General features: G+C 54.5%; 1 protein-coding gene across 16 annotated transcripts in view; it reads right to left on the bottom strand.

Moving 5' to 3' along the window:
* The window catches only part of ADCY7 (adenylate cyclase 7), a 73309-nt gene that overhangs the window by 19892 nt on the left and 27595 nt on the right, over positions 1 to 25822 (bottom strand). For 3 of the 16 annotated variants that reach the window (XM_017863409.1, XM_017863401.1, XM_017863404.1), the window contains exons 2-7: positions 10538 to 10957; positions 8217 to 8420; positions 6978 to 7139; positions 6054 to 6203; positions 5409 to 5557; positions 4155 to 4266 (exon numbers count right to left, since the gene is read on the bottom strand). In XM_017863409.1, coding sequence (XP_017718898.1) covers positions 4155 to 4266; positions 5409 to 5557; positions 6054 to 6203; positions 6978 to 7139; positions 8217 to 8420; positions 10538 to 10753 — 993 coding nt within the window. In that variant the 5' untranslated portion in view covers positions 10754 to 10957. Of the gene's footprint in view, positions 1 to 4154; positions 4267 to 5408; positions 5558 to 6053; positions 6204 to 6977; positions 7140 to 8216; positions 8421 to 10537; positions 10958 to 12128; positions 12330 to 16336; positions 16463 to 24424; positions 24897 to 25822 lie in introns of those variants that run through there. The other 13 variants (XM_017863407.1, XM_017863406.1, XM_017863416.1 and 10 more) reach the window with 11 other exon arrangements.

Below are 25822 nucleotides of genomic sequence, written 5' to 3'. Positions count from 1 at the left end.
GTTTGAATGCCTACTGAGTACCCGGCCCCAGGCCAGGCAAGGGGATACAGCAGTGAACAAAATAGACGAAAATCTCTGCAGCCACGGAGCTTGCATGCAGGCAGGAGGGGTGGGCACTAAACTAGAAAGACAAAAACAAAACAGAGTGCCCCCCTTATTGACGGGGACTAAGGAGAAAACCAAGGCACAGGAGGGAGGTGATGTTCCCAGGAAGCCAGCGAAGACCTCTCAGAGAAGGAATCAGAATCATTTGAGCTAAAACCCTGAGGAACCAAGAGAGCCGGCCATGCCAGTCTCTGCAGGGAGAGTGCTCAGGCACTCACAGGAGCTGGGGAAGAGACAGCGAGGCAGCCAGGATGCTGCAGGAGTGGGGAGTGAGGACAGAGGTCACAGGTGCACACACCAAGGAGTCAGCAGGTTTCAAGGTCACCCAAGCAGTGGCTGTGCTGACAGGACTTAGGGGTGGGGAGGAAAGATACCAATGCAAAGAGGAAAGAGGGATGGGGAGGGCGGAGACAGAGAGGGGTGAGGCCGGGGACTCATAGGAAAAGGCCCAGGGAGGGAAGGGGACCCCGAGAGCCCTCTGAGGTTCATCTGAGGCACTGCTGCATCACCAGGCCCTCTCTAAGCCTTCAGCAAGGGTGGCCACATGCACCGAGGCCTTGTGGGTGGGGCTTTAGGGGAACTGAGGAAGGAGCACCATCTGCCTCTCCTCTCCCCTCCCCACCCTCTACCCACTCAGCTGACCCTCAGACTGGACACCCCAGCAGGTGGCCCTGTGCTCTGGCTTCTGGCAGGGAGGGAGCTAAGACGGCTCTGTCCTGCAGGCTCACGAGCGCTAGCCCTGCTCCTGGAATACCATCAGTCTCCAGGTCTAGAGCCTATCCTGTCCTCGTCCCCTCTCTGTGCCTATCAGTCATCACAGACCCAGGCCCCAGACACAGCACCAGCCCTGTCTCCAGGTCCCCTGCCCCTGCCTATCCTGGAAACCGTCCCTGGCCTGCGCCCTCCTCCAATTACTCAGTTTGAGCGTGTGCCAGATGTTTCCTGCTGGGCCCCATCTGGCACATGCTGAGTGAGTTCTGAGTGACTGCAGGGACACGAGGCCAGTGACTTTCCTAGAAAGCAGGCAACCTTGGCAGACCTGGATACTAGGGTCCAGCTACCCTGATCTCCTCTCGGACCAGGCACAGGACTGCCCGTGGACCCAGCCTGGCTCTCAGGGATGTAGGGGAGGCCACATTCCCCAGGCTGCTCCACCAGCTGACAGTCCCCTGTGTCTCTGACACTTGGAGTTGGGGAGCTGGGTCTTGCGCCAAGGTGTGACTTGTATGCCTCTGAGAGAGGAGGCCCTGGCTCTTGGAAAGAGCTTACACTTCTGGAATCTTATTACTGATAGGAGAAAAGGCTGGGACCAGCCCTGCCCAACTCTGCCCAGAGATTAGATGCTCTGGGAAGCTGGCACCTGCCATGGCCTCCCTTTCCCCATCTGTGCAATAGGGCCATGCCTCCTGGGCCTGCTGGAGAGGGAAGACTGTGTGCAAGAGGCAAGGGACCCTCTGCATGGGCTTTATGGTAAGGAAAGGGCCAGCTGTGGCCCGAGCCCAGGGCCCCTGCCTCACACGAGCCTCAACCTCTGGGGCTCCCAGCTGCTGGCTCAGAAGCCATGCAGATCCTGAAGGAAGGTTCCAGGCTAGACAGGCCCTCTGAGTCACTCAGTCCACAATCCCCAGGATGGGACAGTTTTCCAGAGCATCCCTGACCAGTGCAGTCCTATAGAAGCTTGGTTACCCCCTGCAACAGGGAGCCCACTTCCAGTCCCTCCCAGGATTGAGCTGCTCTGATCATGAAAAATTCTTCCCGGTGTGAAGTCATAACTTGCCTCCCATCAAGTTCTAGACCATTGATTCTCTGCCCACAGAGACACTGGAGGGCTCTTAAAAATTCTGGCCAGGCACAGTGGCTCACGCCTGTAATCCCAGCACTTTGAGAGGTCAAGGCAGGCGGATCACAAGGTCAGGAGATCAAGATCATCCTGGCTAACACAGTGAAACCCTGTCTGTACTAAAAATACAAAAAATTAGCTGGGCGAGGTGGTGGGCGCCTGTAGTCCCAGCTACTCGGGAGGGTGAGACAGGAGAATGGTGTGAACCCAGGAGGCGGAGCTTGCAGTGAGCCGAGATCACGCCACTGCACTCCAGTCTGGGCGACAGATTGAGACTCCGTCTAAAAAAAAAAAAAAAAAATTCTGATGTGGCAGGGTGTGATGGTACATGCCTGTAATCCTAGCACTTTGGGAGGCTGAGGTGAGTGGATCACTTGAGCATAGGAATTCAAGACCAGCCTGGACAACATAGCAAAACCCCATCTCAACAAAATACAAAAAAAATTAGCCTGGGGTTGTGGTGCACACCTGTAGTCTCAGCTACTCGGGAGGCTGAAGTGGGAGTTCACCTGAGCCCAGGGAGGTGGAGGCTGCAATTAGCCATGATTATGCCATTGCACTTCACCCTAGGTGACAGAGCAAGACTCTGTCTCAAAAACAAAACAAAACAAAACTCTGATGGGTATGGACACGGGCATTGGTGTTTTAAGCTTCCCATGTGATTCGCAAGTACAGCCAGGATAGGGAGCCACCACCTTAAATTACATTTCAGCCTCTATTGAATGGCCACCACTTCCGGGAAACCTGCCCTGATCACCTGAAGCTGGGCGAGGTGCTCCCCAGGCTTCCTGGACCCCACACTTCTCTTCAAACACATACCATGTAGGCCCAAGGCCCCACCCAGGTTCAGGGCCTATCGCTCACCCACTCTCAGGACCATTTGGTCCATTAATGGAAATATGCCTTGCCTGACCTCCCTCCCTGCCTGGCACCTGTCGAGCTCCTCAGCATCCTGGTCCTCGCCTTGGCCCTCATGTCCTTGCACGTCTGACCTTGTGCCCTTGTCCCCTTCACACCCTGTTCCACGCCCACTGAGCATGTTCACCCCATGGACACATGGGGCTTTCTTTCTACTCCAGGCTTTGTCTATGCTGTTCCCCCTGCTAAGAACACTGTTCCCTTTCCTCCTCAGATGTTTTTTCAAGTATCTCAAACTTTTTTTTTTTTTTTTTTTTGAGACGGAGTCTTGCTCTGTCGCCCGGTCTGGAGTGCAGTGGCCGGATCTCAGCTCACTGCAAGCTCCGCCTCCCGGGTTTACGCCATTCTCCTGCCTCAGCCTCCGGAGTAGCTGGGACTACAGGCGCCCGCCACCTCGCCCGGCCAGTTTTTTGCATTTTTAGTAGAGACAGGTTTCACCGTGTTAGCCAGGATGGTCTCGATCTCCTGACCTCGTGATCCGCCCGTCTCGGCCTCCCAAAGTGCTGGGATTACAGGCTTGAGCCACCGCGCCCGGCCACAAGTATCTCAAACTTTAAGGTGGGCCAGGAGCTCACGCCTGTAATCCCAGCACTTGGGAGGCCAAGAGGGGAGGATCACTTGTGGTCAAGAGTTCAAGACCAGCCTGGCCAACATGGCGAAACCCCATTGCTACAAAAAAAAAAAAATACAAAAAATTAGCCAGGCGTGGTGGTGGGTGCCACACTGTAGTCCCAGCTACTCAGGAGGCTGAGGCACAAGAATCACAGCCTGGGAGGTAGAGGCTGCAGTGAGCAGTGATGGCACCACTGCACTCCAGCCTTGATGGCAGAGTGAGACTCTATCTCACAAAAACAAACAAACAAAACATAAAAGTCTAACGTGCCCATGATTCACCTCAGATCTTGTGAAAAGCAGCTTCTGGGATAGGCTGGGCATTCCACAGTCCTCCTGAGCTACCAGGTGAGTAGAGGCTGCTGGCCTTGCCAGTGAGGATGGAGCCATCTCCTCCTCCTGAGCCCCCATCTGGGCTCCGGAGCCCCAGTATATCGCCCAGTATGCACTGTCAGTCTCCCCACTGGCCTCACACTCTGGGAGCACAGGATCCTGGCTGCCGTGGCCACCACTCACCCCCACCTTTACCATGGGGTGCTTGTGTTTGCTGACTGGATGCTAAAATTCAGCCACGCCTCCCCATCCCAATCCCAGCAGGGCGCTGGACACAGGACACCCCTAGGGATGCAATGAGCAGGGGAGGGGCCTGGCTTTGCCCAGTGCAGGCCAACAGGCTCACCTTGGCGATCTGGTCGAACTTGCCAAAGAGCTCGTTCAGCACCACCACCAACTCCTTGGGGGAGCAGTCGCTGGCCAGCCGCGTGAAGCCCACGATGTCTGCATAGAGGATGCTGGGGGTGGGGTGGGATGGGAGGGAGTGTCACAGCCAGGCTCCTGGACAGCAGCAGCAGGAGCATGGAGGACCGTCTGGAGCCCCAAGAGCCTGCCAGGCCTGAGCCCATTCACCTCTGCCCTTCCTCAGCCTCCATAGGGATGGGAGAGTCGCGCCCAGCCATAAAGACAGATTAAAGTTCCAGGGACTTCACATTAAAGCAGAAGGGAGCAAAGTCCAGAACCTGCAGGGCCCTCAGGCCCACCCCAGGCCCCATCACTGCAGACAGCTGAAGCGCACTCCTGCAGGCAGCGTGGAGCCTTCCCCTTTCCCATCCAATGTTCGCCGCAGCACAGACTTCAGAACTCCCTGGTGAGAGGCGGCTCCATGCTCCCTCAAGCCAGCCTCCACACCCAGCGCTTTACAGGCATTGAGTCTTCACACAACCCTTGCAGAACTCCCATTCTACAGACGCACAAACAGGCTCCAGGACATTGAGACTTGCTGGGAAGCCAAGAGCTGGCATCTGCACCAGGTTTCCCTGCTCCAAAGTCCATAAGCTCATGGACCATCCACAGACCAGAGAAAAGGCAGCAGGCTAGCCTTGGATGTAATGCTGGCGCTGCAGGCAGAGGACCCCAGGGGTCTCCCGGGACCCACATCTACACTCAATGGCACCCAGCACCCACATCTACACTTGACAAACTCAGGTCAGTGCATTCAAGTAAAACTTTGTGGTTCCCTGCAAATCAGCCGAAGACAGGTGTGTCAGAACTGGGGCACTCTTGGGCACCAAGGCCGGGGGGCTTTACCTCCTTCTGGGGGTCCTGTGCTACCTTGAGAATCATCGGAAAGGACGCCTTCCTTCACAAAAGCTGTTTGCTCACACAGTTTTACAGTTTTGGGGGGTGCTAGATCTTCCAATACCAATCTGAATTCTCTAATTTAAGAGCCCTGATCTGATCCTGCCCCTGGGGAAACAAGTGGGGATTCTGAGGCCCAGGGAGGGCCCCGGATTAATCTGGAACCATGGGGCCCTCTCCCAATCCCTATATGGGCAGGGGTCTGAGCCTCCAGATAGGGCAGGGAGTTCCGCCTGGGGGCCGGGGGAACGGTGGACCCAGCCCCCGGGATACGCTGTCCACACATCTCACCGCCCACCTGACATTCTGGTGCCTCTTGACGTAGAGGCTGTGGAAGTTGTTGTCGGGCATGCAGCGGCGGTCGCCATGCTCCTTGAGCCGTTCGATGATGGCCAGCTTCATGCCCATGGAGATGTGGGCTGGAAGCACTGACAGCAGCAGGTTCTCCTGGGTGCCGGCGGGCAGACCGGCAGAGGGACCGGCAGAGGACAGACAAGGTAGCATCAGGGCCCAGACCTGGCCTCCGTCCTCCCTGCCTGCCCACCCTGCCCACAATGTCTCCAACCCTGCTCCTGTCCTCCACCAACCCAACTGGGCATCTACCTCCCATGTACCCAGCAGCCCCCGGGACTCAGGCTGACTAAGAAAAGGGCTCTTTCAGCTGGGGAGGCTAAGCTGATGCGTGAGCAGCCTGGAGCCACTACGGCCTTCTCTGCCGCCACCTGGGGACGGTGTGCCCAGGACTGAAACCACACAGAGGAAGGCAGAGTCAAGGGTCAGCAGGCTACGGTTATCCTGCTGAAGCCCAGGACTTACCGAGGTGAGACCTGCACAGGTGTCTGTCCATGCACCTCATGCACATGGCGGCATGAGTGTCTCATGTCCAACAGAAAGAGGAAGAGGACAGGGGTGTGCAGGGTGAGGAGTGGGGGCCAGGTCCCACCTGCTGGCGCTTCTCAATGCGCAGCTTCCGGCGGATCTGGATGCACTTCACAGTGTAGGTGAAGAGGTCCCGGGACGCATCCTGCATTTGGTGCTTGTGGAAGGCGCCTGTCAGGTTCCCGCACAGGAAGATGACTGTGTTGGCCAGCAGCTGCGGGTGGACCAGGGTGGGGCTCAGTATGTGGCCTGGCCCCTGCCCTCCCGGGCACCAGACTCCTAGGCAGACTAGTGATGGCACCTCTTCCCATTCTCTGACCCCCAACCCACTGAGAATGGCACTCTTCCTGGGGCAGACAGGGAAACTGAGGCCCAGACAGGAGCTAGTCTCCTAGTGAGTCACTAGGACTGCAAGACCAGGACACCCAGGAAGGCAGAAGAGACCACCTCACAGAGCCCAGGGCCTGAGGGGCTTGAGTGCTAAGAGCAGTCCCAGAGGGCACAGCGCCCAGCTGGCTGTGCAGAGGGCCAGCCTGTGCCCAGAGAGAACGCCAGGCCTGGTTAGGAGGAAAACACATCTCTAAACCCCCAATAATTATGAACAGATGGTTCAGTCATTCAACACAAAGACACAAGGCAGTGTCCTGGGATACTCCCCCAAGCCCCGTCAAGACAGGGCCTGTGAGGAAGAACTTTGGGAACGGGACTCACGCCATGACAGTATCCCTGAACCAGGAGGCAGGGCCTGAGGTCACAACCCTGAGGGCTGAGCCATAGGGGAGCCCTAGGCCAGCAAAGCAAAGGCCAGAGGGCAGGGCCACGCCTGAGGCCCAGCTTCCGAGCAGACTTGGAGAGGACCCGGCCTTGGAGCGGGCTGTCTACAAACACAGCTCCGGGGCTTTTGGGTCTGACTCACCCAGACGGGGCCCCCATCTGCCCTTAGACCCAGACCACAAAACCTCCCCAGAGGCCTTAGCCCATCCCTCACCTGCAGCCCCACCCGGACACTGGGTGTCGTGAAGCCTCCCATCAAAGCACCGAGCACCAGGAGGTGGGAGGCGGTGGAGACGGCCCCCACAGCGACAGCGCCCCGCATGCTGAACGGCAGCAGCGTGTACACCACAAAGACGATGAACAGGAAGAAGGGCACCTGTGGATGCAGCCTCGTGAGCCCAGTGCCCCGAGATGCTGCCCCAGGCCCTACGACCCCCAGAAACCTGCACCATACCAGCCCACCCAGTCGGTGTCCTTAGGTTGGCTCCCTCACCACCCCCTGCGTGGGCAGACATACGAGGGAACAAGAAAAGCCAGAATGTGTTTCTAGGGTGGGCCCGGCCACATGGTCCATGGTTTCCTGTGCCGATCCACTGCCTGTGGCCACCCCAGGTGGGAGGCTCCATGCCCCGCGTGATCCAGGGAACCCCCACCTGGTGCCCCTGCCACATGGCTCTCGCTCGGCAGGAATGATTACCGGGAGGCTGAGGCACCCTCTCACCAGCTGCCTCCAGCAATGCGGCCCCACCGGCCCTCCCTCCACTCCCAGAGCTGCCCCACCAACCCCACCAGCCGGTCCTGCGTCCACCCCTCTGGGAGTGCTGCCCTCTCCCTCCCCTTCAGTCCACATGGTTCCCTTGGGCCTCACCCCACCCCACCCCAGCCGCAGGAGCTGTCATAGGACCCAGGCCCACTGGTCAGAGTGTGCCACTGCTTGGTGACAGTGACCATCTAGGACTGGGCCCGTGACCACAGTCAGGTCAGTGTGGCTCAAGCCTGCAGGTCGAGCTGGTTGAGAAAGCGGCCTCTGTCTCAGCTGAGGTGGGCAGCCTGGAGCCCCTGTGGCCTTCTCTGCCCCACCTGGGGTCAGCGTGCCTGGGGCTGAAGCTTTCCAGAGGCCCCAGGTCCAGTTATCCCACTGGAGCCCAGCACTGACCCCTCGGCCTTTCCTGACACAGGAACCAGTTTGTGCCTTTTTGCCTCTTTGAGCTGAAGTTCTGTCATCTCCAACCAAACTGGAGCCACCCGAGAGTGCTGCAGCCCAACATCCAAGTGGATGCTCTCCCCACCTCAGCCCTGTCAATGCAGAGAACTCACAGAGATAAAACCAGCCTGGGGCCATCCTAGACACACAGCCAAGCGTGGGGCAGGAAAGGCCTGTGGCATGCCCACCAACCACGGGGATGGGAGCTCCTGAGGGCGCAGCCAGCAGGGAGTCCAGAGTCCCCATTACCTGCTCCCACGCACAGGCCGCCTTTGTCCATGCGTTGAACACCAGCACGTAGCCCAGGGCTACCAGGCAGGCCCAGGTGAGCAGTGCCAAGGCCCTGAGCCAGTGCCGCAGGAGACACTCGACATACATCAGCACAGTGAGGGCTGCAAACACTGCCAGCGCCAGGAACGCCATGCCCAGAATGGCCTGGTGTCTGGAGGGGTCCTGGGTAGAGCAAACAGACAGAAATGACTCAGCTTTTCCCAGTGCAGAGCCACCTCCTCCAGAAAGCCTGCTGGGCCAGCTGCCTCACTTACAGCTTCCTCCACATGGAGGGTGTGGATGAGCCCTCCCACGCCTGGTTCCCGTTCACCTTCTGGCCTTTCTTTGTCATCTCTGCCAAGGCTGCCTCAACCACCCCCTTCCCATCACCTCGGGAACCAGAGCATCACCCACAGTCCCGCCCATGATGCCATCACTCTCCATCCACCTCTGCCTCCTCTCTGGATTCCCACGGTGCTCTGTGCATAGCCACAAGTGATACCACAAGCACAGGGCAAGACTCGTTCACAGGCAGAGCCTTGGAAAGCTGCCCAAAGACGACACTGCACCTGGCCCTCAGTGAGTGAGCAGAGGCTGGTGACGGATACCAGGAAAAGTCATCCCACAGGGGAGGAGCTGGGGCAACGGCACAGAGGTAGGACGGGACGGGCACAGCATCCAGGAGGTCCGCGGGGGCAGAGGCCTTGATCTGGGGGCTGGCACACAGTAGCAAGTGTCCTGTGGTTGATAGCCACATGGATCCAGGCTGCACTGGCAGCCGCTGGTTCCTGGCCACTTGACTCATATAAACACCCTGGAGTTTCTGAGTGTTCTTCCAGAACTCTGCTAATCAAATTCACATTCACTAAAAAGAAAATGGACAGGGCATGGTGGCTCATGCCTATAATCCCAGCACTTTGGGAGGCCGAGGCAGGTGGATCAGCTGAGGTCAGGAATTCGAGACCAGCCTGGTCAACATGGCAAAACCCCGTTTTTACTAAAAATACAACAATTAGCCAGGTGTGGTGGCATGCGCCTGTAATCCCAGCTACTCAGGAAGCTGAGGCAGGAGAATCACTTGAACCCAGGAGGTGGAGGCTGCAGCGAGTTCAAGATAGTGCCATTGCACTCCAGCCTGGACAACAAGAGTGAAACTTTGTCTCAAAAGAAAGGAAAGGAGATGGGAGGGGAGGGGAGATGAAAAATGCAGTTCCTCAGTCACATTACCCACTTTTTAAATGCTCAATAGCTGAACACAGCTAGTGGCTGTACCAAGGCAAGTGCCTGGGCCAGAAATGACATGAGTGGTGCCAGCCTGGAGGGCTGTGTTAAAAATGATTCTGAGGTCAGGCACAGTGGCTCACGCCTGTAATCCCAACACTTTGGGAGGCCAAGGGAGGATCGCTTGAGGCCAGGAGTTCAAGACCAGCCTGGGCAACATAGCAAGGCCATGTCTCTACAAAAAAATAAAAATAAAAATAAAAAATAAAAGGAGGATTCTGAGAACGTAGACAGGAGTGTGTGGAGTGTAGAGATTGATTAATGATGTCTGCATGGGTACAGGAAGTGAGGGCAGTGATACGCAGGCCATCCCTGACCCAGGTCTTCAGTAGAATCAAATTTCATCATGGAGAAAAATGAGAATAGTTTATTCAAACAAGTTAATGTAATATCTAAAACCACTCCAGACTTCAAAATTGAATTAAAGTTAGAGAGGCTGGGCATGGTCATGCATGCTTGTAATCCCAGCTACTCAGGAGGATGAGCCAGGAGGATTACTTGAACCCAGGAGTTCAAGGCCAACCTGGGCAACACAGCAAGGCCCAGTCTCAAAAACATTTTTTTTTTAATTAGAAACTTGTCTTCTACCAGTCTAAACGTGCTGTAAAAGACATAGCATTGGCCAGGCATGGTGACTCACGTCTATAATCCCAGCACTTTGGGGGGCCGAGGCAGGTGGATCACCTGAGGTCAAGAGTTCAAGACCAGCCTAGCCAACATGGTGAAACCCCATCTCTACCAAAAATACAAAAATTAGCTAGGCATGGTGGCACGCACCTGTCATCCTAGCTACTTGGGAGGCTGAGGCAGGAGAATTGCTTGAGCTCAGGAGACGGAGGTTGCAGTGAGCCGAGATCATGCCTCTGCACTCCAGCCTGGGTGACAGAGTGAGACTCTCAAAAAAAAAAAAAAAAAAAAAAAATAGCATTTTACAGAAGAGAAAACTCAGGCTAAGAGAAGATGGCAGCTTGGCCAAGGTTGGGGCTGAGATGTGAAGCCTGGGGGCTGCCCTCACTCACCCCCTGGCTGAAGGCGATGACGATGAGGGCCACGCAGGCAGTGGCGGCCACCAGCAGAAGCGTGAGCAGAAGCGGCCCATGCTGGCTGGTGAACCGGTACTTCTCGTAGAGCGCATCTTGGTCAGGACCCTCCTCGCCTTCGTTGAGGAAGTAGCGCCCCTTGGCCGGCATCTTCCACCCTCGGCCGTTAAGGAGGCCCCAGGGCCTGGAGGGCATCTGTCTGCCAACACCCTGCCCCGTGGGCCTAGGCCTCTGTCCTCTCCAAGGCAGGCAAGCAGGGCTGGGGAGAGGGCCTCTGGGCCTGCTGCTCCATGGCCAATGAGGGGTCCACACAGCTCTGGCACCAGGCCTCACTCACTGTACCGTCGGCATCCTCCTGTGCATCCAGACTGGGCTGACTCCACACGCAGTTCCTCAGCTCTGCGGAGATGAAGCAGACAGGAACTTGACCTAATGGGCCAAGTCAGGGGAGGGCTGGCACTGGGGAGAGCGGGGCCCAGGCCTCACAGCACCAAGTCTGATTTATCCATCTTAACCCTAACCTAACTTTTATGTCCTGTTGTTGTAAAGCTAGTCCCCTGTGTCTTCTAGAACTGCACTGTCCAAGATAGTAGCCACTAGCCACATGTGGCTCCTTTTTTTTTCTTCAAGACAGGGTCTCACTCTGTTGCCCAGGCTGGAGTGCAGTGGCATGATCATAGCTCACTGCAGCCTCAAACTCCTGAGCTCAAGTGATTCTTCCACCTCAGCCTCCTAAGTAGCTGGGACTACAGGTGTGCACCACCACATCTCCAGCTAATTTTTAAATTTTCTTTTGTAGAGATGGGGTCTCCCCCTGCTGCCCAGGGTGGTTTTGAACTCATGGGCTCCAGCTATCCTCCTGCCTCAGCCTCCCAAAGTGCTGGGATTACAGGCATGAGCCACCATGCCCAGCCACTATTTTAAATTAAATTTAGATTAATTTAAAATAAAATTAGAAATTCAGACCCTCAGTCACACTAGCCACATTTCAAATACTCAACAGCCAGCCAGGCATGGTGGCTCATGCCTGTAATCCCAGCACTTTGAGAGGCTGAGGCAGGTGGATCACCTGAGGTCAGGAGTTCGAGACCAGCCTGGCCCACAGGATAAAACCCCATCTCCACTAAAAACACAAAAATTAGCCAGACATGGTGGTGTGTGCCTGTAATCCCAGCTACGCGGGAAGCTGAGGCAGGAGAATGGCTTGAACCTGGGAGGCGGAGGTTTCAATGAGCCGTGATCGTGCCATTGCATCCAGCCCGGGCAATGGAGTGAGACTTCATCTCAAAACAAAAACAAAAACAAAAAAAATCAAATACTCAATGACCACATGCGACTGGCGGCTGCTGTACAGGACAGCACAGATCAACAGAGCATGTCTATCATCACAGAAACTTCTATAGGGCAGCTCTGCTCTGCACGTTTCTCTGTTTTGCTTTCACACTAAGGTCTGTGATTCATCTTGATTCACTCTGGGTATTGTGTGAGGTAGGGATCAAGGTTCATTTCTTTTTTCCACATGGATATTGAATTATCCCAGTAGTGTTCAGTGAACCAGCAATCGTCTCACTGAATTTCAGTGGAGCCACCTCTCTCATAAGTCAGGTGATCACACGGATGGGGTCTGTTTCCAGGCTCTGCTATCTGCATCGTCCTGGTGCGAACACCACATTCACTTCATTTTCCAGTGAGTCTCATGTCTCCAGGCACAGACGGTTCCAAGCTGCGATCCTAGGAGCCCTGAGATTTGGGGACATGCATCAGGCCCCTGCTGGGAAGGGAAGATCAGAGGGCATAGACTCAGGCAACCCATGCCTGCTTCAGCCAGAGCAGCCCCCTGCATCTGTGTTATAGTAAGCTCCACATAAAACTGCATTTTGCATTTTCTTTCTTTCTGTTTTTTGTTTGTTTTTTGGTTTTTTTTGAGACGGGGTCTCACTCTGTCACCCAGGCTGGAGTGAAGTGGTGTGATCATAGCCCGCTGCAGACTCAACCTCCCTGGACTCAGGTAATCCTCCCACCTCAGCCTCCTGTGTAGCTGGGACCTGAGCCTGGGGAGGCTTAGGCTGCAGTGGGCCACGTATTTTTTTGTAGAGATGGGGTTTCTCCATGTTGCCCAAGCTAGTCTTGAACTCCTAGGCTCAAGCAATCTACCCTCCTCAGCCTCCGAAGTGCCAAGATTTCAGGCATGAACCACTGTACCCCGCAAAAATCTTGTTTATTTTTTTAAATAGCCCACTGACATAAATTTCAGATGTCTGCAAGCCTTGCTTCACAGAAAAGGAAGCTGAGTCTCAGAGAGGGACACGGTGGCCCCTTTGTGACACACTGTGAGCACACCCCAGGCTTGCCACGCTCAGCCCACATGGGCTCCTTCTTCCCCCAGCACCATTCATTCCTTAGCATATTCATTGATTCCAAAAAGGCTTGTGAATCACACCTACGCCTGCCAGTCCTTACACCTCCTGTGTGCTAGGCTGGACTCTCTCTCCCCAGTGATCCCCATCAGTCTCCAAAGGAAGGAATATTACCAAAACTGTGCAATCCCTCACACAGCAATGGGGACTTGGGGACAGCTGCCATATTCCCAACAGGAACCTTGCATGAAAAGGGCAACCCTGGACCAAGAATCCAGGCCCCCAGTGTCCTCCAGGCCTGCCTTGGATTGGAACCAGGACAGGGCCAGAGGCAGAGGCTATCTCACAGGAGGGAGGCTGTGAGACACGGGATGGCTCAGGGCAGTCATGGGGCACACATGGCCAGCCACCAGCAGAAGCTTCCAAGGACAGCTGGTCCAGCAGAGGGAAGGTGGCCAGGCGAGCCCCCAGTCCCCAAAGGCAAAAAGCAGAATATCCAGGGTCCCCAAGTCTAAGGGAAGCCCCCCAACCTCAATACCTGCTACTATGAGATCCCAGGGGCCACCTTGATTCCAGGAGCCACCTCAGGCTCTATTTCCTCTGGAAGTTCCTATTCCATCACCACACACCAGGAACAAAATGGAAAAACCACATATTTGGGGAAGGAGGAAGGGGTCATTTGCTGAGGGGCCCTGTCTCCTTCAGTGCCTGGGCAGGTGTCTACAGGCCTTAGCACCTGTTCAATGAGGGGCAACCCTTCTGGGGTGTGGCCCAGAGCTGTCAAAGTGCCTAAAGTGCTCAGACAGGCTACAAATCTGATTTCTATGTAAAATTATTTTTAAATGTTGGCAGCTGATTTCAAATTTTGCAGTGATTGCAGCCCACTAGTTTACAACTTCTAAATCTAAACTAACCAGTCTATTCCACAAGAGGCATTTACTGTGTGCTAACCATGTACATCCAACCCTGTGCTGCAGGGTTTGCCAAACGAGATAAGGTCCCTGCCTGAGACACATTCAATCCAGCCCCCTCCCACCCCAAAATAGCCCTTTGCAGTAATAACAGCAGCAGTTCCTGCCACCCCCGGCACCTGCACACACATTCACTCTCATCTTCACAACCGGCAAAGGCCAAGGTGGCACCACCGTTTCACACACGCAGAACTGAGCCCAGAGAGGCAGAGTGGTTGCCTAAGATCACACTGCTGGAGCTGGTAGACAGATGGGCTGGGATGCAAACCCGGGTCTGCCAGCTCCCAAACCAGGGCTCCTCAGCCCAGGCTTCCCCACTGACATCCCGGGGGACCGAGCCAGATGCCACAGCACACAAACAGCAACCCTGCCTGCCCCCTGGCCTGCTGCCAAACACCAGTGCACCAGGTCGGCCAGACTGAGAAGCTCCAAACACCAGAGGGCTGAGGCCACTCCCCACAGCTGCTCCATCTCCCAGGCAAAGCCCCCAGACCAGAGCTGAGGCGGCCAGACACGTGCGTGAAAGTGCAGGTGGAAGAGTGTGTGGACACACCCACTCCAGGCAAAGCCAGGCTGGGCCACCACGAGGAGAGGGAGGAACCAGCTGAGAGGGTCCCAAGGGCCCGTGGGAACCCAGGCGTGGTACACACGCCTCTCAAGGAACTCATTAGGCCACTTTCCGGGCAACGGCAGGCAGGGGCAGGTGAACAGTGGAGAGCATGGGCACAAGGACTTCGGCCCATCCAGGGACCTTGGCCAGCTCCTGGAACAAGCCGGACACCGTGAGGCCTGGGGGGAATGAACTCACTGATCACATCTCCAGAGGGGTCCAGGAACCCACCACCAGTGGCATGGCCCCAGGCCAGCTCCTCCCTAGGAGCCACCCTGCCAAAGCCAGACCCAGAGGCACCCCCTGCCCAGGAAGTTTTCCAGGCCTCCTGTCCAATCACCAGTTCTTCCACCAGTCCTCGACTCAGTTGGCAACAGGGAGGGCCTCCCCACAAGGCCTTGGATAAAGGAACCCTTCTGCCATGTCTGAGACACATCCAATCCAGGGCCCCCTGGATTGAATGACCCTGCTGTTAGTGCACACCTGCTTGCTAACAAATGACCCTGTTGTTAGCGTGCACACCTCCACGATGGGGACTCACCACCTCTCAGGGCAGTCTCCTCCATCACTGGGCACTTCTATGGCCCTGAGTCCTCCCTTAGCTCAAGTCAAGCCCTGCCTCCCTGTCACTCCCTCACCCACACTGCATGGGTCCTGTCTGACTTCTAAAGTCACCAAGAGCAGAGGTATCAAGTCCCCTCTTCCTGAGGAGACTGCAGTCCCAGAGGCCCTTACTTATTCTCACCTCACGACCAGCCCGGTGGTACAGCAGGGTAAGCAGCCCCATTTTAAAGAGGAGGGGACTCCCCTGCGGGGAAGGTATCCAGATGGGAGGAGGGTGTTTCACGCTTCTGCTGTGCAATGTCCCCTCTCCCGACCCTCAGTACCCTGGTTCAGGGGCCACATGACCCCGGTATGGCCAATCAGCAAAGTCCCTCTCAAGCCTCAATGCCACAGGCCTGGGCAGTGAGGGCTCTCTTTGGACTTCTGCTGACCCAGGGAAAGAGGCGTTCTCTTTTGTTGGTGACCTGGCACTGTCAGCAGACACCTGAGCCACCACAAGGAGAGAGCCCGCCTGAAAATGACACCAACATGGAGAACTGGCACAAGACAGGGGTGTGGCAACACCTCCTGGGGCCACAGGAGCCAGCTGTGCCTGAAGCTTATGCAACCTCTAGATATTTAACCACATGGGACAAGCAATGCCTCTTTCAGCTGCAGCCAGTTTGAGCTTCTGTCACTCGCAACCAAGAGTCTCAAAGTCCACATCGGGCTTCTGGACCCAGTTTGTCACGTCTAAAAAGCACCCATGGCCCCTCAATGGGTTCAGAGTCAACTGGAAGGGTCCCAGTCAGCACAGAGATGACAGTGTGACGCTGCAGACACAGGCAGTCCTCCAGAAGGGACCTGGGGCTTGGAGGAGACAGCCCCGCTCATCCCTCCATCACAGGAGGTCAAGACCGAATTCACTGGACTATGATCATGCCACTGCACTCCCGCCTGGGTGACAGAGCAGAACCTTGTCTGGGAAAAAAAAAAAAAAAAAGCTGGAATTTAAACATAGGATATCTGGGGTCCCTATCACCCTCATGGTGCTGGCATCCAGAAATCCCATAATATCCCAAAACACCAACCTTTTCCCCACAAACAAGGCCCAGGACAGAGCTATGACCAAGAGGTGGGGAGCTCAGGGGACCCTGTCGAATTACTTCCCTCTGCCTTGCAGGAGCAAGTTCAAGTCAGTGAACTCCAGGAGGGCCTCCTCCTCCAGGAAGCCCTCTGAGCAACCTCTCACACACCCTCTTATCCTGCAACTAAGGCAGGACTGTGGTCTCCTCACCAAATACTGGCTGGCTGGGTCCAGGTTCTCCAGCCAGAAGAACTGCTAGAAGCAGAAGACTGGGATTCCATACTGCAACTGCAGGGCCAGGTTCCCGGGTGCTCGGGAAATCCTTCCCCAGTCCAGCTGATCTGGCAGCGTCCCCAGCACAACCACAGCCCTTGTGCAGAGTATGTTCTAGAAACCCCCAGCTTTCACAGATGCAGACAGGACAGTCACTTCCTCACCCAGCCACTGTTGGCAGAAACCACAGCCTGGCTTCCTCCGGCCAAGCCTCAGCAGGCTCAGGGCTTCCGTGGGGCCCTGGTGGCCTCAAAAAGGGGAAGTGGGGACCTTGGAGTCGGGGGGAGGCATGGAAGCCTCCAGGGAAGAGGCCCCACTCAGGCCCCTGGGCCCACACCCTGCCTGGGATGTCACGCGCTGAAGACACAAAAACCTGCATGCTCCATCTTGCCCCCCGCCGGGCCTGCTGGCTCTCAGCGCCCCTGGTAGGCTGAGTCTCGGCAGATTTTTCATTTGCCAAGGGAGTCTCATGTTAATGCGATCTCTCTCAAGAGACCCTGAGGTCCATGAAGCCAGCAGCTGCTCTGCCCAGTGCAGGCCTGACCCAAAGAGGCCCCCAGGAAACCTCGTGGAACCCAGGGATTCAATTCTGCTGGTATTCAAGGTCCCACACCCCAAGCCCAGCCCTCCCCAGACCCTCCCTGTCCCCAGAGCTCTGTGGCCCCCATGCCCTGCTCTCCCAGGCACCTCCCCTACCCAGAGGCCTTCCCATTGTGGGTCCAACATCCCAGGCCCCTGCCTCGCCAAACTGTCGTGGGGGGATCTGTGTGTGTGTCCCGCAGCTGGTCCTGGCAAACGACTGTGACGTGAATGGCCGAGAAGGTTAGCCAGCCAGAATCCTGCGCCAGGCCCAGGGTAGGGAAGCATGCAGAGTGGCATGGGTGAGGGAGGAGGGCGCCACGGCTGAAGGACGAGGGCAGATGAAGAAAGGGCCTCCCTCAAGATCGGGAAGCACCCGCACACCTGCCTTACCCGCCACAGCACACCTCTCCCAACTACACTTGGCCTCTGGGAGGATGCCTGCACCCAATCCCACCTCTGCTACCAATGGCCTGTGAGTGGCAGTTGCCTGCACACTCTGGCCTCAGTTTCCTTATCAGTAAACTGGGGGTGCTGATAGCCAGGTCATCTGCACAGGTCATGATGTCCAAGAGGCCAAGCTTGCAGGACAAACTGGCAAATGGCCAAGAAGTCAGGTTTAGTGTCAGAGGAAGTCCTGCAGGATCAGAGTTCAACCATCGGGTCCAGGGAGAGGCAGATGCAGAGTGGGCAGGCCCCCACCCAGGCCCCCCACTGCATCTCCTGATGATAGCCTGCAAAGTTGGCCAGCAGGGGCAAGGGCTGAAGTTCCCCAATGGCATGACTGCCAGCCAACCCTGTTCCCCCTCCACAGCCCCAAGCACCCCAGGCTGACTCTGCTCCCACTCCCAGGGCACAGGCTGCTGATCAGTCTTGGGGACCAAAAACCTGCATTCCAGTCCCAGCTTAGCCACCAACATGCTCTGTGACCCTGAACAAATCTCTTGCCTGACCTGTGCCTTAGTTTTCCCTCTTGCAAAGGAGGAGCTGTGTCATACCTCTGAGACCAGCTCTGGCCTAGTTGAGGCTGGGCTAGGGGTGGAGGCTGAATCAGTAAATGAAAAGGATAAGGGACTGGAGAAAAACTGAGGGAAAAGGCTGAGGTTCTCACCTGGCCCCAGGGAGCCACTTCTAGGGATGGGTAGAAAGTTGTTCTTTGATTCTTTGGGACACAGCTAAGGTAGTGTTAAGAGGGAAATTTGTAGCATTAAATGCCCACATCAAAAAGTTAGAAAGATCTCAAATTAACAACCTAACTTCACAACGGAAAGAAATAGAGAAGCAAAAACAAATCAACCCCAAGCCTAGCAGGAGACAAGAAACGACAAAAATCAGAGCTGAACTGAAGAAAAACAAGACAAAAAACCATTCAAAAGATCAATGAACCCAGGAGTTGGTTTTTTTGAAAAAATTAATAAAATAGGCCACTAAACTAATAAAGAGAGAAGATCTAAATAAACACCATTAGAAATGACTAAAGGAATGTTACTAATGACCCCACAGAAGTAAAAAATAACCATCAGAAACTACTACAAACACTTCTACACACAAAAACTACAAAATCTAAGAGATGGATAAATTCCTGGACACACAATCCTCCCATGACTGAGCCAGGAAGAGACCAATAATGAGCTCCTAAACTGAATTAGTAATAAATAGCCTACCATTAAAAGGCCAGGACCTGATAGATTCACAGCCAAATTCTACCAGATGTACGAAGAAGAACTGGTACCATTCCCATAGGAACTATTCAGAAAAATTGAGGAAGAGGTACTCCTCCCTAACTCATTCTATGAGGCCAGCATCATCTTGATACCAAAAACTGCCAGAGACACAACAATAAAAGAAGAAAGAAAAGTGTTCTTTGTTCCTGAAATCCTCCCCTCCACTTCATTCATTTGGTTAAGCATTACACTGATCAATCTCTCCTTTAAAATGCACCCCCAAGGCTCCAGCGGCCAGGGGTAGGAATCCAGGTCTACTATGTCTCATGCCCATTCTAATGCTAGTTAGTGACTGCCCAGGGGGAGTTCGACCATGCATTCCTTCAGCAGCTGTGCACTAATGCCTTCTGTGCACCAGGCGTCAGGCCAGGTACCAAGAGGAAATTCTGCTCAGGAAATGAGCTCCCAGGAGGCAGAATCCTTAGCACTGCCCCAACCAGGGTATCTGCTAGGGCTCTGAACACAGTGTGTGTTCAGGCAACAGTGTTTATCAACTGACTAACCAATCAACCAGGACCCCCTGTTGGAGGAATAGCCCTACTTTTTCCTCACTCTTGCTTGAAATTCCATTAGCGATTCATTTCTTTAAGCACTGCCCTCACTAGCCTCCCCCTTCAGAAAAGAAACACTTTCACGCCCACATTTAACAGATTTCTGATCCCTTTTCCCTTGATAAGGAAGAACAGAAAGGGGAAGTCCAGCTGACCATGGGGGACCTCAAGTGGTGCTCATCCTGCCCAGGACAAGAGGGTGGTGGCTGACTTCGCACATTGCCTAGGGCCCCACCCTGACAGTGGGTCCAGCAGTGACAGCAAGACATGAATGGGGCTGGGAGGTACAAGAAGAGCTCCACAGACCTGGCACGGTGGCTCACATCTGTAATCCCAGCACTTTGGGAGGCCAAGGCAGGTAGATCACTTGAGGCCAGGAGTTCGAGACCAGCCTGGCTAACATGGTGAAACCCCGTCTCTTCTAAAAATAGAAAAATTAGCCCAAGGTGGTGGCATGTGCCTATAGTCCCAGCTACTCAGGAGGCTGAGGCATGAGAATCACTTGAACTTGGGAGGCGGAGGTTGCAGTGAGATGGGATTGCACCACTGCACTCCAGCCTGGGCAACAGAATGAGGCTCTGCCAAAAAAACAAAGAGACCCATTTCACAGGCCCATGGACAGATGCAACCCAGAGTAACCACTGTCCTGTTCTGGAGGGGACAGAAAGGATGTGCATTTGAGTCTTAACTCTTAGGCTGCTAGTATTCTGTTTAGAAAGGCAGCATCCACAAGACAGAAAGCAAACTGGATTCACAACTTATACCAAGATTATTTCCAAAGACATCAAGAAACTATGGGAGAATTCTCATATAATGCTGTAGTGAATATGGCCTTTTTATCCTGACACGAAACCCAAAAGCCATAAAGAAAAGACTGATAAATTCAGTTACATGAAAAAACAAAATATACATGGTAAAAACTACCAAAAGCACAATCAAAAGACACATGACAGATTAGGGGAACATTCATGATTCATATCACAAGGAGCTAATCTCCTTCATATGTAAAAGCTCCCACAAATCAAAAAGAAGACCAATACCCAACAGAAAAATGGGAGAAGACTAGGAAGAGAAAGTTCATAGAAAAGACAATCTAAATGACTCTTAAACATTTGGAAGGGCCAGGCATGGTGGCTCACGCCTGTAATCTCAGCACTAGGTAGACTGAGTCAGGCAGATCACATGAGGCCAGGAGTTCGAGACCAGCCTGAGCAACATGATGAAACCCATTTCTACTAAAAAATACAAAAACTAGCCAGGCATGGAGGTGCATGCTTATAATCCCAGCTACTTGGGAGGCTGAGGCACGAGAATCACTTGAACTCGGGAGGCAGAGGTTGCAGTGAGCCGAGATCATGCCTCTACACCAACCTGAATGACAGAGAGAAGTTCTGTCTCTAAATAAATAAATAAATAAAAATTTTAAAAAAAACAACCAACCCACAGCATTTGGAAGGAAGCTGACCACACTCCTTGGGGAGGCTGAGGGGGGCGGATCACGAGGTCAGGAGATTGAGACCATCCTGGCTAACATGGTGAAACCTCATCTCTGCTAAAAAATACAAAAAATTAGCTGGGTGTGATGGCGGGCACCTGTAGTCCCACCTACTCGGGAGGCTGAGGCAGGAGAATGGCATGAACCCGGGAGGCGGAGCTTGCAGTGAGCAGACACTGTGCCACTACACTCAGCCTGGGTGACAGAGCAAGACTCCGTCTCAAAAAAAGAAACACTACCATAGTAGCCAGGCACAATGGGATGCACCTATAGTCCCAGCTACTTGGGAGGCTGAGGCAGGCGGATCACTTGAGCCCAGAAGTTTGAGTCCAACCTGGGTAACAAAGCAAAATCCCCATCTTTAAAACAAAAACAAAACCACCATGGAAAACCATTTTTACCTATCTGATGGGCAAAGATCAAAGCATTTCATAAGCCTCATAAGTCTGTGTTGGAAACAGGCACTCACATTCCCTCCTAGGCAGGAATGTGAGTCAGTAGAATCCCCAGTGAAGGCAGTTTATTAATATCTAACCAAGTCACTAAAGGACATACTTGCTTTTTGACCTACCAAATCCACTTTGAGTAATGTATCGTACAAACACTGTCACGAGTGTGAAATGACATAAGCACAAAATTAGTCATTGAAGCATTATTTGTAATAACAAAAGATTGAAAATAATATACCTATCAGTCAGGAACTGGTGAAATAAATTATGATGCAACCTTACAATAGAATACTATGCAGCTGTCAAAAAGCCTGAGGCCACTTGAAACTAATGTCACAGGGTATCCTGTGAAAAATCCACACGGCAATGCCTGGAGAAAATAAAGATGGAACCAGGACACAGAAAAACCAAAACTGTTGATGTCACAGAGTGGATAAATCTCACTTCTCATTTTCAGTTTCTATTTCTATTGTCAGTGTATTGCTTATGTGACTTAAAAAAAAAAGTCTAATAAGAAAAATGAATCCCAGATCCATCACACCTAAATTGCGTGACCTAGCCAGGTACAGTGGCTCATGCCTGTGATGTCAGCTATTCAGGAGGCCAAGGTGGGAGAATTGCTTAAGGCCAAGAGTTCAAGATCAGCCTGGGCAACATAGTAAGATGCTATCCCTAAAAAAATTTTAAAACTGAGCCAGGCACAGTGGTATGTGCCTGTAGAGCCAGCAATTTGGGAGGCTGAGGCAGGAAGACCTCCTGAGTTCAGGTCAAGGCTGCAGTGAGCAATGATTGTGCCACCGCACTCCAGCCTGAGAAACAGAGCAAGGCTCCATCTCACTCATTCACAAACAAATTAAATATTAAAAGAAATAATACATTACATGACCTGACAGATTCTCTGTGCCTCAGTTTCCTCATTTTAACAAAAGGAGAATAACAGTCCTACCCCACAGGGTTTTGAAAGGATTCAGTTGGGGGTGATGCAAGCCGTATGCTGAGCCACTCCTGGAACAGAACACCCCAGTCTAGACGGCATGCATCACCAAGTTGTCAGAAAGGCCTATGGGGTGTGGAAGTGAGAGGTCTCAACCCTGCCATGAGCCAGCAGCACTGAGGGTGAGGAGGCCCAGTCCCCACTCTGGCCTGTGAGTGCCCAGCCTCTGGGAGGTGGAGAGAACACTGGTCAGCAACTCAGGCCGGCTTTCCAGGGCCATGAGCGGCAGTGTGGGCTGACCCCTCCATGTAGGGCCTATCTGGGCCTCAAGGGAGTGACCGTCCCACCCAACCCAGGTCAGAGAGAGGTGGTGATGTTGGTCTGAGCTGGAGGGAGCTCACAGGTGACATCCTAGGCAGAGTCAGGTCCTCGGCCCAAACCTTCCAGGCTTCCTGGCAGGAGAGAGTGCAGTACCCAGGCCTCAAAACAAGCTCTGTGACCTCGGAGCCCAGCTGAGAGACAAACTGGGCCAAAAACCACCTGGCTGGTCATCTCCTCTGAGAACCTGCAGAGAACCATGGGCTGAGGCCCGTCCCCCTGACTACCCAAGGGTGGTGGGTGGGGGTGCTCTCGCTCCATTTCTAGCCAGGGCAACTGACTCTGGGACCTTAACCTCCAAGCCCAAAGCCCACCTGCTGGGAAATAGTGGAGCTAGGATTCAAATCCAGGCCTGCCCTTCCTCCAAGGCCCAGTGCAGATTAACTCTCTATCTGCATTTCCTGAGGTGCATTCTGCCCAAAAGCAGGGCCATGAAAAGCTACATATGTGCAGCCATACACATCCGCAGCCGTTTCTGGTCACAGGTGGTGCTGAACTCAACATTCTCCTCTTCCCCATTTAAAGATCCCCCATATACATTAGCAGATTAAAGGCTCTGACAAGTCCTGCAGGAAAGAAGCCTGCTGAATTAAACACAGCTGAACATTTCCCCATCCTTTTGTTAATGAGACTCTTTGCATTAAATTCCTAATAAACCTCCTTTGGGAAATGCTGACTCTGGAGTCTCCGAGACCACCTAGGAACTCCTCCCCAAAGAAGCCTCCCTGGGCAGCTGTGGCCTGTAGAGCCCATTAGCCTCCCCTTAATTGATAGCCTCTAAAGCTCCTTAAGGCTGGGGGCCCCAGGTTGGGCTAGCTGTGCACAAGAAAGTTGCAGGTGCCGAAGGGACCAGCCCATGCACCTGCCTGTGGGCCAGGATACCCACCCTGAGCTTAGCCTGCCAGGTGGTGAGAGGAGACACCTGAGTGAAAGACCGGGGATCTGTGGTGCTCGTGGTCTCAACAGCGACCTCCCTAGGCAGTTTTCAGCTGGGAAGCACCTTGCCCTGGGGAAAAGCAAGCAGGAAAAGAGCTCCAAGTGCCAACACGGCAAAGGGCTCCTGTTGAATTTCCTGCCTCTCCCGTGCAATGCAGAGGAGTGGCCCACCTGCCTCAGTTTCCCCATCTGCCACAGGTAAGGCAGTGCAGGGAATAGAGCCCTGGGCTGAATGTCAGGTGATGTAAGGTACAGTCCCAGCTCTCCCTATCACCAACTGTGTGACTCAGGCAATTCTTCACCCTCTCTGGGCCTGACTCCCCCAGGGCAGGAAAGGCCTCCAGGATCTCTGAGGTCCCTTCCCACTCAGACCAGCAGAGAAGCCAGTCACAGAGAGGTCAATGGGAGAGGCCTCTCCCACCCAGAGCTCAGCGGGCCACCAATAGAGCCCAGTGAGGCATCACTGCCTAGCCTGGCCTCTTGTCCCAACAGCAAGCCTAAAGCCACCACCTGGCCCGGAGGCCCCCAGTTTGGCCTCCACGACATCAGCTCGAAAAGCGCCTAACCCTAAACCAAGGCGCTAAGACCCTCACTTTCCCGAGGCTTCCTGAGAACCTGATCCAGGCCTAAAGGACGTGAGAGACGCAGAGGGGACTGCCTCGTGCAGCCGCACCAGGAGTCCGGAAGAGCCCTGATGCAGGGGAAGCAGCCCCACCCGGCCTCCCCAACCAACCACAGCCCCAGCTTCCGGCCCTGCACCCACACGGGGGCTCAAGAGCCCTCGCCATGGCTGTCCCTGGAGCCCAAGCCCCCATTCCTGGTCACTCACTCCTTCCACAAATCCTGCCCTTACAGAGCTACTGGGCACAGGAGGTCACTGTGATGGAGTCTCAGGCCATAAGAGCCCCATGGTCCTGGAAACCAGGCCTCCCACACCTACCCAGGACCCCCCAGAACACCAAGCCCGATCTCTGCTCACCCCTTGGCCAAAAAACGCCTCCAGAACTTCCCGGGCCTCCTCTGTGGCTGCGTGATTTGGCTGATTTCGGTTCCCCAAACAAGCCCCACCCTTTCATCTCCAGCTCCGGCAATCTAAAAACACGCCCACCTCCTCACCTCCAAATGCCTTCTGCCTGGTGAACTCCTGCCCGCCCTTCAGGGCCAACCTGAGCTGCCACCTCTTCCAGGAAGGCTGCCTCGTCCCCTCCCAGTCTGGCCTTGTTCCTTAGCTTCCCCAGGGCCTGCACCTCCCACAGAAGCACAGGCCACCCTGACCTGTTATTACCTGGCTGCACGTCCAGCCATGCACTACCTAGCTCCCAGGATTTAATCCTGCCTGGTACGCGGGGACGTCAAACCCCATACTCCACAGACTGTGGGGTACAGCCAGCACTGAACTGGCAGCTAAGGACTAAGCCCCAACCCTGGAGTCCCCAGTCCCATCTGCATGAGCTCTGGCAGGTGACCTGCCTCTCAGGACTCAGTTTCTCACCTGAGCAACGGGGATGAAACCCTTCTGTCTGCTCCATGGCCTATTCTAGCAGTGAAATGACCTCATAGCTATAAAACCTCATAAACCCAGAACCACTGCACATGGAAGGGGGCCCATCCTGCCACCAGGAAAGAGGCCACTTGTTGGTGCCACCAGACCTCCATCTGCCAAGTGCCACTGAGCTCCCGCCTGCAGCAGGTGCAGGGTGAGGCACTGCTGCTGCTACAACAAACAAGACAGGCACGGTCCCCGGAGGAGCCCACGCCAGGAGGAGGGCAGAGTGTCATAAATGAGCCAAGTGAGGAAAAGAAATACCAGGGCAGGGCAGTAGGGAAGGAAGGAAAGCATGGTGGTTGGGAGAACAAGCTCTGAGATCCAATTGCAGGCTGTGAATCTCGGCTCCACCTTGGAGGAGCTGTGTGACCTTGGGCATGTTCCTGAACCTCTCTGGGCCTCAGTTTCCTAACCCACAGAATGGACTGGTAACAATACCCAGTTCTCAGGGGCTTAACGTAGATGTGGGCACACAGCAAGTGCCATCACCCAGGGCCACCCCAGTCGGCTCCAGATACCAGGGTGAGCAGGCTGAGAAATCATGACATAAACAGGCACTGGGAGGCCGGGCGCGGTGGCTCACGCCTGTAATCCCAGCACTTTGGGAGGCCGAGGCGGGCGGATCACGAGGTCAGGAGATCGAGACCATCCTGGCTAACACGGTGAAACCCCGTCTCTACTAAAAATACAAAAAATTAGCCGGGCGTGGTGGTGTGCGCCTGTAGTCCCAGCTACTTGGAGGCTGAGGCAGGAGAATGGCGTGAACCCGGGAGGCGGAGCTTGCAGTGAGCCGAGATCGTGCCACTGCACTCCAGCCTGGGCGACAAAGCG

This window comes from Rhinopithecus bieti, unplaced genomic scaffold (assembly GCF_001698545.2).
Source record: "Rhinopithecus bieti isolate Rb0 unplaced genomic scaffold, ASM169854v2 scaffold_71134, whole genome shotgun sequence".
In the NCBI taxonomy this organism is placed as follows: Eukaryota; Metazoa; Chordata; class Mammalia; order Primates; family Cercopithecidae; genus Rhinopithecus; species Rhinopithecus bieti.
This window is presented reverse-complemented; position numbering and strand designations above follow the sequence as displayed.